This window comes from Bison bison, unplaced genomic scaffold (genome assembly GCF_000754665.1).
Source record: "Bison bison bison isolate TAMUID 2011002044 unplaced genomic scaffold, Bison_UMD1.0 scf7180017864109, whole genome shotgun sequence".
NCBI classification, from domain to species: domain Eukaryota; kingdom Metazoa; phylum Chordata; class Mammalia; order Artiodactyla; family Bovidae; genus Bison; species Bison bison.
Window position 1 is genome coordinate 382,504 of NW_011494681.1, and position 16,368 is coordinate 398,871.

The 16,368-nt window shown below is 38.2% G+C and overlaps 1 protein-coding gene across 1 annotated transcript in view; it reads left to right on the plus strand.

Annotated features, from left to right (window-relative positions):
• Nucleotides 1-16,368, plus strand: part of DNAH11 (dynein, axonemal, heavy chain 11) — a 374,558-nt gene that overhangs the window by 5,993 nt on the left and 352,197 nt on the right. Inside the window, exons 3-7 of the mRNA XM_010839026.1 lie at nucleotides 4,349-4,545; nucleotides 4,760-4,958; nucleotides 5,705-5,804; nucleotides 8,711-8,922; nucleotides 15,899-16,132. Of these exons, the coding sequence (XP_010837328.1) occupies nucleotides 4,349-4,545; nucleotides 4,760-4,958; nucleotides 5,705-5,804; nucleotides 8,711-8,922; nucleotides 15,899-16,132 (942 nt within the window). The remainder of the gene's footprint in view (nucleotides 1-4,348; nucleotides 4,546-4,759; nucleotides 4,959-5,704; nucleotides 5,805-8,710; nucleotides 8,923-15,898; nucleotides 16,133-16,368) is intronic.

Sequence of the window (16,368 nt, forward strand, 5' to 3'; positions counted from 1 at the left end):
TATTGATATTTCTCCTGGCAATCTTGATTCCAGCTTGTGTTTCTTCCAGTCCAGTGTTTCTCATGATGTACTCTGCATATAAGTTAAATAAACAGGAATCTTCCATTTGAATTTTTTTGACATTTATGACAACCGTGGGCCTATTACCATACAAATTCCCAAGTGTCCCTTTGGGCTTTTCACTTGGAATTTGTATGCTAACAAGCCCACAGTTGTCATTTGTTCCTTTAGTCAATACTTGTTTAATATCTACTTGGTACCACTGACAGGACATACCTGGCAGTTAGTGATGACATTTCTGCCCTCAGAAAGCATGCAGTCTAACTAGGGAGGCAGACAGCTGAACAAACAGGGATACAGCGTGCTGGGCATTGTGGTTTCAGCAGGATGCTGCAACATCTTAGAGTTGTCAGGGAAGGTAGGAAGTCTCAATAGGTTACAGGTCTTGATTTGCCTGAGTTGGTTCCAGTCTCCTCTGTTATAGATCGTATGACATCTGGTAATTCTTATTGTTTTTACTCTCAAAAGCATCCACGGTTGTATGGTAAATTATTTATTGAAGGTAAATCATTGTAAATTATTTGATAAATTGTTTGTTGAAGGACAAGGAGCAGTAACTAGGTATGGAGAAGGGAGGAAGTAAGAAGCAGTGCAAAGGCCCAAAGGTGAGGAAATGGAGATTGCATTTTTAAAAACAAAGTAGATTACTGCAGTTAGATTGGGGAAGAGCTGGAGGGTGGTGAGGAATAAAGCTGGAAAGGCTGGTTAGAAAACTTAACACCCTGCAACTTTTTCATCCAGGTGTTGCCACCAAGGCCAGTTGTCAAACCTGCATCCATGTATTTATTTTTGAAAGATGATGGTGGTTATGCGTGTTCTCTGAAGGTTTTTATTAGGACAGATTTCATTTAAAAGTTTGAAATCAAATGGGCCATTGCATTCTAAACTAATTAACTACTGTCTTTCTGGGTACTTTCTGGTACACAAGAAGAAAAACATTTAATGAAAGGATTGGTGAATTGGTGACTCAATCAAGGACCAAAGAGGGACTATGTTACTGAAGTAGTGATTGGATTGAAAAGTGTTGAGGGAATTTTCCAGTGTTGTTGTTCTTACACTGGAGTAAAATAAAGGGATGGACCAGGTGTTTAAACAGGAGATGAGAAAAAGTCATTTATGACTTCATATTTATTTTTTTCTCATTTCATGACCTAATATACTCTCATTTATATTCAATGTTGTATAGTCTTTGAAGTTCGACACAGATATACACTGATAAACAGTAATTTATGTTGGTATGCTAGGCTCTCCCAGAATTCTCTTCCCAGCCCTGATCTCTCTCCTGAACTTTAACCTTGGACTTCCACTGCCCACGTTAGATCTGAAATGTCTATTACACTTGCTGTGAAATAGACATCTCAGATCTAATGTGTGCAAAATTTTACTCCTGATCTACTGTTCAATATTATCATGTGTCCCTATATGCTATTATTTTAACTATATTATATAATTTAGCAAAAGTATTAAAAATGTCATGCAGTTATTTCTTTAAGTATTATGTTGACCCATATCTTGAAAGAAACAATAACTGTAAATGTTTCTCAAGCCAGAATGAAAAGTATGATTTGGTTCTTGCAATCAGTATCTGGACCACATTCCTATATATTTCAATTTAAGAAGTCTAGCAGAGGCCTAGGCTTCTGTATTTTGAAATTGTTGACCAGGTAATACTCTCTACTGATTTAAGAACTGTTGTTAAAAGGAAGATGCCATGTTTCAAAAAAGGACAAAGTGAGTAAAGAGAATGCTGCTGCTGCTAAGTTGCCTCAGTCGTGTCTGACTCTGTGCGACCCCATAGACGGCAGCCCACCAGGCTCCCCCGTCCCTGGGATTCTCCAGGCAAGAACACTGGAGTGGGTTGCCATTTCCTTCTCCAGTACATGAAAGTGAAAAGTGAAAGTGAAGTCGCTCAGTCATGTCCAACTCTTCACTACCCATGGACTGCAGCCCACCAGGCTCCTCCGTCCATGGGATTTGCCAGGCAAGAGTAAAGGAGTGGGTTGCCATTGAGAATGCCAGCAGAGACTTTTTTACATGTATTGTATATCCGCTAGTAAACACATCCAAATTATTTTGGTTCAGAGAAAGTTTGGGGATTTTTCTTATAAAGCATAAAACCTAGACAAAAAACTTCCAGCTAAAAACAGAACCCCAGATTAATTGAATTCCTTTGTATATGCTTGTTGCTAACGAGGTTTATTTTCACTACAGAGCACATCCCAGGTCAACTTGTTTGAAATGATGTTCATGGAGATACTCGAGCCCTCTGCTTAACTGCTCTACAAAGCATGTGGCTCAGAATTGCGTAACAGTTTTATCTATAGCTTATGACACAAATACTTAATTTTAAAAGAAGTTGGTCTTGTCACAGAACAGTAAATAGAGCGAAAGTTTGAAACAGTAAACTGGAAATGTTGAAGAACCAGAATTATCCCTATCCCTGACTTTTAGAAAAGCTGTTGATACTGGGAATTTAATCTAGAAAGCAGTTGTTCAGTGGGTCAGTGCATGGGCAGCCCAGCAAGCCTAAGTCTTCAGTCTCGTTTCCAAAGCTCTTCATGCCCCGCCCCTGCTTTCCTCACAGGGCCTCTCCTTAGGGGTGCTGGCTCCAGTTTCAGGCAGGCCAGACTGGAACTTTCTCAGAAGCAATGTACTCCTTTAGCCTTCAGTGGTTTTGCATCCGTGTTCAGCCCTACTCGTTCATCTTTAAGATTTAAACCAAGTATCAACTTTCCTGGCGAGTCTTCCCTAATACCCCTCCCAGTCAGAGATGGGTGTTTTTCCCGTGTTTTCCACATGACAGGAAAATGTGCCTCTCATGGCAGTTCTGACCGACAGAGCTCGACACACTAGTATTTTTTTTGTTTTTATTGAAGTATAGTTGATTTATAGTGTTGTATTAGTTTCTGCTATAGAGCAAATTCAGATATATAGAGAGAGCAAGATTCAGATATATACATTCTTTCCCATTATGGTTTATCTCAGGATATTGAGTGTAGTTCCCTGTGCTGTACAGTAGGACTTAATTGCTTATGCATCCTTTATGTAATAGTTGACATCTGCTGGTCTCTGGCTCCCAGTACCTTCTTCCCCAGCCCTCCTCCCCCTTGGCAACCACAAGTCTGTTCTCTGCCTGGGAGTCTATTTCTGTTTCATACATAAGTTGGTTTGCCTTGTATTTTGGATTCCACATATAAGTAATACTATATGGCATTTGTCTTTCTCTTTCTGACTTAATTCACTTAGTATGATAATCTCTAGGTCCATTCATGTTGCAAATGGCTTTATTTCATTCTTTTCTATGGCTGAGTAGCATTCCATTGTATATACACATCATCTTTATCCATTCATCTGTGGATGGGCATTTAGATTGTTGCCACTGAAAGACACACTATTTCTTACTAATCTCCTAGCTCAAGAAGTGGTGGGTACAAAGCAGGAAAATATAATACAATTTGGAAATATTTGTTTTATCCCCATTGGAAAATGAAATGAATTTTCAGTTTGTTTGTAGTTAACTAGAAGATTGTGTTCTCAAAATCAACTTTAAAAAGGAAGGGTGTTTTCTAAGCATTTTAGCTAATGGAAAATTTATGGTTAACACTGAAAGTCTAGACAGATTGTGTCAGAAAAAAACGTTTACAATTAGTATATATTGGAAAAGAGTGAGGAAGCAAGAGACTAACTTCACTAACTCAACAAACTATAATTACTTAATATATGCTGTACTTTGGGAACACAAAAAATAATTTTGGAGGTTTCCCACACATATAGTTTCATTGATATTCCCACCTTAATGGTGGAAGGAGTTCCAAAAAAGGTTCATAGAATTTAATAAATATCTTTCTATTAAAATTGAATCCACTGGGATGGCCCTCAGAGCTGGACAAGATGAATTTGCTTTTGCCATGTGATTCAAGAAGATTTTTTCCATTAGTACACCTGCCAATGTGTTCAATTTGCATTAAGAAAGCAGTTTACTTACTTGACATGATTTTGCTTATTTCATACAGGATCTGAGTTACTGGGAGCCTCCATAAATGTTTGATAAATATGTAAATGAATGAGCAAGCAGTATAGTACTTCCACTTTGAAAGAATTTGTCTAATTGATTAAGTCTAAATGGTCACTGACTTTGTCATCTGTAGATTTGATGTCACAGGAGGACATTATGAAGTTGAAATTGAGTGGTTTAGTTTCTGATCTTGTGTAACAAGAAAATCTTTGAAGGAATACGTTGTCTGTAAATTAATTAATTTTTCTGCTTAAAATGTTTTTCTTTCTCTAGATTTTAGTGCCAATTATTTCTAATAAGAACAACCATAAATCCTGGTCATGCTTTATTTCACAAGACATGGAACATCATATAGAAGTCTTGAAAAGTAAAATGCATATTTTTAGGGGCAAAATGTTGAGAAGAACTCTTCTACCAATTCCCACTATTGCAGGAAACATTGACCTGGATCAGAAATATTCAGAGACCAAGTACGTAATGATACAGTTTACACAAGATGTCAAAATGGAGAGGTGATATACCTACTTAATATCACACCCCTGTAACACCCCCGTGTTAGCAATATTTTTAAAATATTATTGTAATGACAGCATATTTTAAAAATAAAAAAACATTAAAATACTAAGTCCTGTCCTTAGTCAGATGAAATGATTCATTTTTGTATTATATTATTAATCATTTCAGTGTTTGCAGACTGGAGCCAAATGAAAGGAGAGTACTCCACGCAATTGAATCAGTGGTTATTAAATGGTCACATCAAATCCAAGAAATCATAGAGGAAGATTCAGTGCAGCCTTTGCTAAATGGTCTTCACTCAAATCCTCAAACTGAACTGGATTTCTGGATGATGAGAAGAGAGAACCTATCATGCATTTATGATCAAGTAAGTAGAGAGCCCTAGAAATTGCTTGTCAATTGAATTAGCAAAGTCACTTGTTGAATTTGATGCCCCAAACCAGTGATTTCCAATAACTTTAAAGGTTTAACACACTGTCTTTGAATGACTTACTCAATTCTTACTGCAAAATTCTCTATAGTATGCATTCTTAAAATTAATGGGTATTAAAGGTGAACTTGCCTTTTTGAAAATATTTTGACAGCATGTGAGTAATTGGAAACACTTTGTGGCATAGGAAGTGTAGTTCCCAAGGGAAATGTTGAAGATTTTTGTGATTTAATTAATCTAGTTGATATAATTGATTTGGGAAAGGAGTAGGCTTTGCTTAGTGGAGAGATGCAACTTTGGAAGAACTAACTGGTTCCTCTGCTAGTGTTTGCCTTAGAAGTTTATTCAGTTTAATGTTCTAAAAACTAAGACATTCATTCACTTGTTCACCTATCTCTTAGAGATTTTTTGGAAACAGATTTTATATGAAAATTTATTATCTTACATATATAATAAAATGTAATTTAGGTTTTTAAAAAAGTCAAAGACCTATAAATGTAAAATAAAATACAAGCTTAAGGAAAAAATGTTAATTTTAAAAATTATTTTCAACGTGAAACCAGGTACATCTTTGAGTATTAAATACTGTGTGTATTGTGCATTAATGGAATATAATTTAAATATTTTTTGCAGAATGCATTTATTTAGTCATTAATCTAGGTATTATATATATTTCAATTTAGCTTCAGACTCCTATTGTCCTCAAAATGGTTAAGATCCTGAAAAATAAGCAAAGCAGCTATTTTCCAACATTGAAAGACATTTTCATGGCTGTGAAAAATGGTAAGACTTGTGTTCCTTGGCCTGGATCAGTGGTCCCTCCTGATCTGACTCCTGCCTGTTTGCTCAGCCTCCTACCCTTAGTATGCTCATGAAATGATTGCACTTGACTCTCCTAATGGTAAATCCATCTTAATCATCTGCGGTTTATTCTTCAGCTCTTAGTAAACCATTTAAGTACTTACTAAAGAGGATCTAGAGTGAACTTTCAGTGAGAGTGCCTGTGTGGAGGGGAAAGGCTTTTGGTATTTATCAGCAAGTCATTGAATGCCCAGCATGGAGATTTTCTAATCAACAGTTGGGTTGCAATTAGTCCAGTTATTCATCAGTAGAATCTCCGAATTTGCTTAAGTTCCACCATTTATTTAACTCCTAAGAATGCAAAATCATCATTGAAGATTTAACACACAGAGAGGAGGGTTTGTTTGTTGAGTTTCCAACAGATAATACAAGCACATTGTTTAAAGCCAGAAATTAAAAGATGGTATTTATAATTTAAAATATAAAAGTGCAAATTCTCCTTATCTTTTCAGTACCCAGTTTCAGTCTCAACCAGTAACCCTCTCCATAGTTTTTTTTATTTCTGTTCATGTTTCTTTAGGCATGTGTAAGCAAATATGGATATGACCCATGATTCTAAAGTTTTAAATGATAAAATTGTAAGATAGCATGGCCCAATAGCTGGGTTTTGTTTTGTTTTTTTGGCTATGTGCACAGCTTGTGGGATGTTAGTTCCCAGACCAGAGACTGAATCCGGACCCCCGGCAGTGAAAGCACAGAGTCCTAACCTCCAGACCACCAGGGAACTCCTGATTTTGTTTCTGACATTAGAAAATTATTTTTAAATTTTTAATGTGTAATACATGGAAGGTTAGAAAATACTTAACATTTACTTTGAGAAAGTTATGCTAACTCTTTAGGCTTTTCTCCATAAACTGTTGTCTTAAGGCCTCTTTTCAAACAGGGAGTTAGATCTGAGTTTCTGCCCCAGATTCACTCAGTACAGCTTTTTGCTGAGTCTCTGGTTTCCATTGGCCAAATTGGCATATTAAAACTTTGTTTGCAAATTGTTGCAAAGATTGAAACACTGTTTTGCAACCTTGTCACCACTGACACTTTGGGGAGGATAATTCTTTGTTGTGGGGAACCGCCCTAAGCATTGCAGCCTATTTAGCAGCATTGCTGGAGTCTACCCACTACCCCCATGCCCATTATGACAAAAAAACGTAAGACATTGCTAGATGACCTTCAGTGGGGAAGACCTCCCCTGGCTGAGAACCACTGGACTGAAGATTTAATACATAGTGTACAAAGTACCAGGCTTCCCTGGTGGCTCAGTGGTAAAGTGTCCGCCTGCCAATGCAGGAAATACAGGGGACATGGGTTCGATTCCTGGTTTGGAAAGATCTCCCGGGAAAGGATATGGCAATCCAGTATTCCTGCCTGGGAGATCCCATGGACAGAGGAGCCTGGGTGGGCTACAGTCCATGGGGCGGTTAAAGAGTCTGACATGACTTAGCAACTAAACAAGTACAAAGTACTAGGCACACAGTAAGTGTACCCTCCATTAATAGAAGCTGCTGCTGGTGTTTTCTGTTAGTAAGATTTAACATTTTCTTTGGATACAAGGTCTGCAGGAATAAATCCCAGGGATCCTTGGAGCCTTATGAGTATACAGCCTAGAGATTCAGGGGAAAAAACACTTTGAGTACAGCAAGTGGCCCAAAGCCATTGTTAGTTAGAGTTAGAAGATTTACTGGAGGCTCTGTAAAGTCACTAGATAGGCTTATCACATTTTAAGGGCACTTTACCTATTACATGCAGTTATTTGATTTTGAAATTAATATTGAAAACACTTTCATTTCAGAACATAAGTGCAACTGGGACAAAAATGGTTCCTGGACCCTCTCTTTCTTCCCAGGTCTTTATTATTAGATGGACAGATATATGAGTTACTTGTCAAGTAAGAGTACTACGGGTGGGTAGATATCTGATTCTGACAGCCAAAAAAAAGTGTAGCAGGTTATTTTGTTTTTAATCTCTTACAGGAGTATTTTGTACTGTAAGAAAACAAGAATTTAGTTTCCTTCATATCCTACTTTCATAGGAGATGCCTTTCAGTTAAGCAAAAGTATTTGTAGCCTCAGGAGTAAAATGGAGTCTGATGGAAATCTATTTAGGGCCGTCAGAAGGGCTAGTTTTAAGAGAAAATTTGAATTAGATTAAGCAGTAATTAATAATAGTTAACTATTTAAATTTTTTTCATATAGCTTTAAAAAATATACCTTATTCCTACCATGCTTAACAATTTTTTAAAATTTATTTTTAATTGAAGGATAATTGCTTTACAGTGTTTTGTTGGTTTCTACCAAACATCAATATGATACGTTTAACAATTTTAAATTTGAGATAAAATTCACATAACATAAAATTTTAAAGAGTGCAGTTCAGTGGCATTTAGTGTATTCACAGTATCCTGTAACTATTGCCTCTGTGTCTAGAATATTTTCATCACCCATGCTTAAAAATTTCAAGTTACATTTTGAATAATAATGTGATAGAAAAATTTTCAGTCCTTGTATAAGTTACTCTCATAGGATAGAAGAATGAAACAATAAATGATTAAATTGTGCTGGTAGCAAGTACCTAGGAGGAATTAACATTCTGCTGATGAAGCTTGTGAGTCTTCAGTCACAATTTACTTGTGCTGTAAGGGTGAATATGCCCGGGCTCTTTTGAAGGGTTCTTACAGCCAGACAATATGTGAAGCTTTTCCTAACCTGTCATGTGTCAATTGTAGGATAAATAATCTAAAAAGAGGCAACATTTTAAGTATAACCATGTCTTGAACTTGTGAAGTGAATTTAGATAGAAGAGACTGCCTCACATTAATGGTGGTTTCTTTTCAGCTCTGCTCGAAGCCCAAGATGTGGAACTTTACCTGAGACCCCTGAGGAGACACATTCAGTGTCTGCAGGAGACGGAATTCCCACAGACCGGTGTATTAATTGCCCCGTTATTTCATACCATCTGTCTGATCTGGAGTCATTCCAAGTTTTATAATACCCCTGCTCGGGTCATAGTTTTATTGCAAGAGTTTTGTAATCTCTTCATTGACCAGGTATGTAGCATGAAAAAATAGAGTCAATGAGAATTATTGCCATGTGGTAGGTTTTATTGGGGTTTCTCTGGTGGCTCTCTGCCTGCAATGCAGGAGACCCAGATTTGATCCCTGGGTTGGGAAGATCCCCTGGAGAAGGGAATGGCAACCCACTCCAGTGTTCTTGCCTGGAGAATCCCATGGACAGAGGAGCCTGGCAGGCTATAGTCCATGGGGTTGCAAAGAGTCAGACACAACTGAGCAAAACTATCGCTTTCACTTTTCAAGTTTTATTAGATCAATGAGGAATGAATAAATCCAGTTAGAGATAAATTTATTCCTCTTTTTTCAGAGAGGACTTTTATGGTAACAAAGGCCAGGTGATTTTCTATCCTAAATGGCAAAGGAGCTCTAGAAATAACTTAAATAGGATCACAGGACAGGTTGTTAGTGGATTCGGTTTTGTTTAATACCTTCCTTTTCTTCAGAGATTTAAGATAGCTTCTAATACAAGGTGCACATGTGTAGTACTTTCTTTGTATCTTACCTTTTGGTTTCCATGGAAACGCAGGCTGAGGGAGGACTTTTGGAAAGTAGAGAACTGGGTAGAAGCAAGAATGATCCTCAAAAAATAGTAGTCAAATTAAAAAAATAGTAGTCGAATTAAAAAAAACTTTGATTCATGGGTAATCTTTAAAAATCTCTTGCTTATAATTGTTTCTCTACTCTTTACATAATAAAATACTTTAAAAAATTAGACTGCTTCCTCATCCAGTGGAAAGTTTTAATTCCTCTTGTGTCCATAGTATCAGAGAGCATTTCATAATTTCAGAGCTAAAAGATACTAGAAGGGTATATCATCTAGTGATTCTCTAAGGGTGCGTGTGTGTGTGTGTGTGTGTGTGTGTGTGTGTAAGCCTGCTTTAATTGCTATAACAGAATTCCACAGGTTGGGTGGCTTTATTTTCAGAAATTGCTTTCTCACAGTTTTGGGGGCTGGGAGACCAGTCCAGGTTCCTGCATTTGTGTATTCTGGCCAGTGTTCTTTCTGGCTTGCAGATAGCTGCCTTCTCTCTGTGCCCTCATGTGGTGGAGAGAAAGATCTTCCTCCTCCTCTTACAAAACCACAGTCCTATCAGATAGGGGTCCACCCTCCTGTCCTCATTTAACCTGAATTACCTGCTGAAGACTCCATCTCTGGGTAGTCACATTGGTGGTTAGGGCTCCAACACAGGCACTGTTTCAGAGGGGACGGCACAGTTCAGTCCACAGCAGGGTCTGTATCAGGGTGTGGGTCTGAACCCCTAAGGGGTTTTTGTAAAATGGATGCCAGAGAATCAGAATCTGTGCATGTGGCTTAGCCTTTGTGTTGCTAAGACCGCCCCTTATGAGAGTCGCATCACTTCTACCTGTAACTGGCAAACTGGAACAGAAAGAAGGGCCTAAGTTCACATTAACTGGAAAGTCTAAGTGTGCAAAGACTTGGGGATTAGCATTCTCCAGGAGAATCAGATGATAATTTCAAAACTCTACTTTGTTCATGTGTGTTAGATTGACTTGATCCTTAGTCTCTCATCCATGTAAATAAGGTGGCTTTTGGTAGCACTAGAGGGATATTCTGCTACTAGAAGAACTTCCCTGGAAAGAGACTGACTTTGTTTTTAGTTCTGGACCGATGGGTTTTATGATGGACAGGGAATCCTGGCGTGCTGCAGTCCACTGGCTCACAAAGAGCTGGACACGACTGAGCGACTGAACTGAACTGAAAAAGCATTTTATTTTCTCTCCTGGAGCAATCCTGTGGCCAGGAAGATAGGATATTTTAGACAGATCTGGATCACTAGCTCAGGGAAGGGTGGACAACTATGATTGACCTAAATAAATCCCCAATCTAGTTTAATGCTTCTCACGTCATGACTCATATTGAAAATTAAAAAATTTTGTTGCACAGTGGAGTAAATTGGAGGAAATTGGGAACCCTGAAAATCTGCTCATGGTCAAGGCAAATAGCTTAGAGCTTCTGCTGCCCCAGGCCCCAGCTCTTTGCTGTCCTAAGCATCCAAGAGAAGGATGTTGTAGGTGAAACTGGCTGGGGAACTGGGTTCCCTTCCAATCTCTGATACTTTTTCAGATGAATTAACTGAAACTTGAAAGATATCATTTGCTCAATTTCCTTGAGAGTTTAGGGGGACAAATTAAAGTACAGGTCTTCTGACCTGCAGTTTAGAGTTTTGGGAGTATAAGATTGAGGTAGGGGTGTGGGTTCTTCTCTCTGCTTCTGACGAGATAGAATATATGCAAAGTGCTTTGGACTCAGACCAACAAAGATTCAAATTTAATTGAACCATTTTAGAGGAGAAGGGAAGGCTACCCGTTCCAGTTTTCTTGCCTGGAGAATTCCAGGGACAGAGGAGCCTGGCAGGCTATATAGTCCAGGGGGTCGCAGAAGAGTCAGACATGACTGAGCACACGGTGGAGTTAAATCACTTCTCTGAGCCTCAGTTTCTGCCCTTGTAAGTGCCTAGTTCATGGGCTGTTGTAAGAATCCAAGGAGAGAACCTAAATGAAATGCTCAGTGCAACATGTAATAGAAATCAGTAAAAGTTCCACTAGTTGCAGCTCTTGATTGGAGATGATGGGTCACTTCCTTGCTATATTTTAGTGTCTCCTCTGGCTTCATTCTATTTCTGATTCTCTGTTGTGCAAACTCCATTTTGCCCTTTTGTTAAGTGAGTGCACTGGGCCCTAATGGACATAGCTCATGTGAAAGGCTTTGATCCCTACTGTGGTTTTAACAACCATGATCACAGCTTCTCCCAAACCCCTTTTGAGGATCCTCATCTCATTTTGAGAATGATCCAAACTTTTACTGCAAAGCCCTGTTAGTGTAGAAACCTCAAAGATTGTCATTCATTTTTATAGATGGCTTGCAGAGAGCCCTGGTTACCTGTAAGCCTGTTAACCTATTATCCCTGGCCCCTGGTCAGTGTCCGTGGTCAAAGTTTGCCAAACTCCTGAGGAAATAACCTTGCTTCCCTTGTTCCTTAGTTACTCTTCCTGGCTTATGTCCAAAGGTTTAGTTGACCCAATTTCCTAGATTCTCCAAGTAGACTTTGTAGTAAATCTGTCCCAACATGTAAGGAATCAAAAGTGGGCAGTGAGTAAACTTTCATGCCTGGGTTCTCTGAAGAGCTAACCTCTGCAGTGCCCATTACCACCTCCAGTTGTTTGTTGTCCAGCTGATTTTTAATGCCTTTTTAATGCACAGTGTGTATGTGCACAGCCGGTCAGCCGTGTGCGACTTTCTGCAACCCCATGGACTGTAGCCCATAGGCTCCTCTGTCCGCGACATTTCCCAGGCGAGAATACTGGAATGGGTTGCCATTTTCTCCACCAGGGGATCCTCCCAACCCAGGGGTCACACCTGTGTCTCCTGTGACTCTGGCATCGGCAGGTGGACTCTTTACTACTGTACCACCTGGAAAGCCCCAGCAGGCACTGTATAGTTTCTTTTATTTGCCAGAATTCTTCTAAGCCCTTCACAAAAATCTATGAATTTAATCTTCTAGTGGCACTATGATATAGGTACTATTTGTTAGTAGATCCAGCTTATATTTAAAAAAAAAAAATAGTCCAGAAAGTCCAGAGTCCAAAGAAAGTCCAAAGTCCAGAAAGGAGAAATAGCATGCCCAAGGTCATCCAGCTTGTAAGAAAGAGCTCTTACCCATTATGTTATGCTCCATAGTTTAAAATAATTTTTATTTCTAATTAGCATGTAGTATGTGTATACTAGTGATATCTATAAAATATTGTATGACATTTATAATAATGGAAGTAGTCCTATAATTCCATCCCTCTCAAATTCAGCATTAAAAGAATTTTCCTTCCTCTAAAACTTATTAATACATTTTATCATATAATTTTTTTACTATCTTCTTGAAAAGTTAATTTATTTTTATTGGATATGTAGATTGCTTCCAGCCACTTGTATTATAAGCAATATGTAGACAACAACTTTCTACAAAAATCCTTTTTCCTTAACTTGGCTAATCAGCTTAATATAAATTCCTGATATTGAGTAAGGGGTATAATCTTTTCATGACTCTTGAACAATATTTGATATATACAAATTATTTTAAAAGGTTTATGTTAATTGCATTGCTATTATTATGTGTAACAAGTTTTGCTATAATTCACCAGCTTTTAGCATTACCATTTTTTATAAATTTGCTGTTATGTGTGGGTATAGAATTATACCATGTTCTTTTAATTTTGTACTTTGCCCAGTTTGTGTGGTTACACATTTTATGTGTCTTTTACAATCTCCTTACCTAGTTTTTATGTACTTTGTTTCTGTGAATCTATAGACTTCAGTGTGTTTATGAAACATTGGAACCCTTGAACCCTTAGCTTATTATCAGAAGTCATAAGCTGGCATTCTGTTGACTGTGTTTGGCCAGTGGATCAATGCAGTGTTTTTATTTTGCATAGCATTTTGGAATTTTTATTTTAAAAAATGTTGCTAATGCTTAATTAGGTCTTGTTTAAATTCCAGCATTCTAGCCTCCACTGAAAAGTCAGGTTTCGCTACATTGGTTCTTCCATCCCCATTGACACAGTCAGCTGCTAGAGCTTCAGCTACCGCCTTTAGATGGGCCATGTGCTGTGCAGGTGACCTTGGTCTCCACCATCCACTGTTGTTCCTGATCTGCTTCACTCATTTTCCTTGTCTGCCTGATCTTTCTAGGCATTCCAGGCAGGGTCAGAAATCCTTTGTTACTTTAAAAGCAAATGTGTTTCTCTTTACTTGTTTTCTAACAGTGACTGTTAACCTAGTCATTTAGGCCAGACATATAAAAGGCATCATGTGACCACCTTGGATAATGGCACACTTTGGATAATGGCACAGTAATGGTGTCTTATTTTAGTGCCTTGCTTTTCTTCCATGGTTACCAAACTGTGCTTCCTGTTCGTTGTGAGTCATTACCACTCTAGGCCCCCCACTCTGTTCTACAGCTTACTTAGTGTCTCTCTTGGGGATATTCTCATTCACAAGATCCCAGATGACAAAGAGTTTAAGTCTCCAAGGTTGAGCTTGGAAAAGGGATGGTAGAATTAAGCAAGAGTCTATAAAGTTACATAAGATGGAAAAGCTGGGAGACAGGCATCAACCTAATACAACATTGTAAATCAACAATACTCCAATGTAAAATAAAAATTAAATTTAAAAAATGCTATCATTGATAAATTCATTAATTGATTGGCTTATTGATAAAATAAACTGGTTAGTCATTTTTTATTTTATAAGGCTTTGGACATGGGACCTGCTGCTGCGTCGCTTCAGTCATGTCCGACTCTGTGCGACCCCGTAGATGGCAGCCCGCCAGGCTCCCCCGTCCCTGGGATTCTCCAGGCAAGAACACTGGAGTGGGTTGCCATTTCCTTCTCCAATGCATGAAAGTGAAAAGTGAAAGTGAAGTCGCTCAGTCTTGTCCAACTCTAGCGACCCCATGGACTGCAGCCTACCAGGCTCCTCCATCCATGGGATTTGCCAGGCAAGAGAACTGGAGTGGGGTGCCATTGCCTTCTCTGATGGAATCCGTAACCCATACCAATGTGCAGACTCTTACAAAACTCAAATTACTGAGGGATTCCTGGGAGTTCTCATCCCTGTTCTGTGTGAAATTTAGCAACCTTTAGGGAGAGGTTAATTTTCCATCCAGCCTGAGTGAGAAATTAGTATAGACTGGGCATCTATAGCCAGAGTTGAAGGAACTTGTCAGTAGGCTTTTTAGACACCAAGTGAATGATATTCTTACTACTTTAAACATTTTTGTCTCAGAGTCTATATTTCCGGTAAAACTGTAGCCACTGCATATAAAACTGTAGCCATTTATAGGAGGAGGATAATACATCTGCATTTGGAAATCATTCCTTCAATTGACTGTGTTGAACCTAATGGCTTTTATTACATTCTCTTTTGAGATCTGTTACAGCTTTCTAAACAACTGTAGAATTAAAGGCATGCAATTTTACCTTTAATTTATATGAGGTGAAGATGCATCAGGATTAGAATTTATAGGTTCTTGAGGACCCTAAACAGGGATATTGTGAAGATTCATAACAAATAGGGGAAAGGGAAGAACTGAATGATGGTACTATGAGAGCTGCTACATGAATCTGCTGGTTTCTCTTTAATTGTTCTCATCTTTGCATTTCAACTATTCAAAATCAGTTCAAGTTGCTATATCTCAGCTAGATTTTATGTCCTGTAATGAGCTCCCAGAAGAGAAGTTAGTTAACCTAAAAGAATTGCCGGTGGTGTAATCACCTATGTCAGCTCTTCCTCACCTTTGCAAGTGACCCTGTGCTGCCAGGTAACATGACCATATTTTTAAAATACATGATCTCATAGGTTTCCCCTCCTGGCTTTTACATTTCTTTATATGAAAAAAAAAAAATGTGCAGAGTATTTGCTGCCTCAAATAGCCATGCAAATTCTGATTACACAGTTGTTTTATCTTTGAAGCTTAGCAAAAACGCAGTCATGGTTGAATGTTTGATTCCAGTAATTACAGCATCTTCTGTAGATTTCTTTAATGTATACATGTATGTCATTAAAACCTAGTTACCTGAATTTCTAGAATTTGTGTCTTCTGTTTCACAGCATCGCTGGCCCAATTCTAGACATTGTTATTTGAAAATCCCTGGTGGCTCAGACGGTAAAGTGTCTGCCTGCAATGTGGTAGACCCAGGTTTGATCCTTGGGTCGGGAAGATCCCCTGGAGAAGGAAATGGCAACCCACTCCAGTATTCTTGCCTGGAAAATTACATAGACTGAGGAGACTGGTAGGCTACAGTCCATGGGATCGCAAAGAGTCAGACATGACTGAGCGATTTCACTTCACTCACTGAAAAATAAAACATTTCATTGAAATGAATATTTTCAGGCAAACTATTAAACATATTTTCTTATCATTCTTTCTTTGATTTCTAGGCAATAGCTTACCTTTCACCTGAAGATCTCTTGAAAGGGGAAATTGAAGACTGTCTGGAAAAGGTTCAAGTGACCGTTAACATCTTAAAGACTTTCAAAAATTGTTTCTTCAACTATAGAAGAGGATTGGCAAGCTATTTTGTGGGAAATAAGGAACTGAAACCATGGGATTTCCAGTCTAATCTGGTGTTTCATAGATTTGACAAATTTCTTGATCGTTTCATGAAAATAGAGGTAATTACTTATTGGCTTCTAATTGATTTATATTATAGGTTAGTTAATTCAAAAGCCCTATATCTTTTAATCTGCTTCAGGGAACAGATTATTTATTCTATTTGAGTAGGAGGTGAGAAGTTTGCTTCCTTGGTGATTTTCATGAGGAGCTTACAAGGCCAGTACTGTCAAGATACAGTGAAAGTTTTAGTTACAGAGCTTTGACAGTACTGGCCTTGTAAGCTCCTCATGAAAAT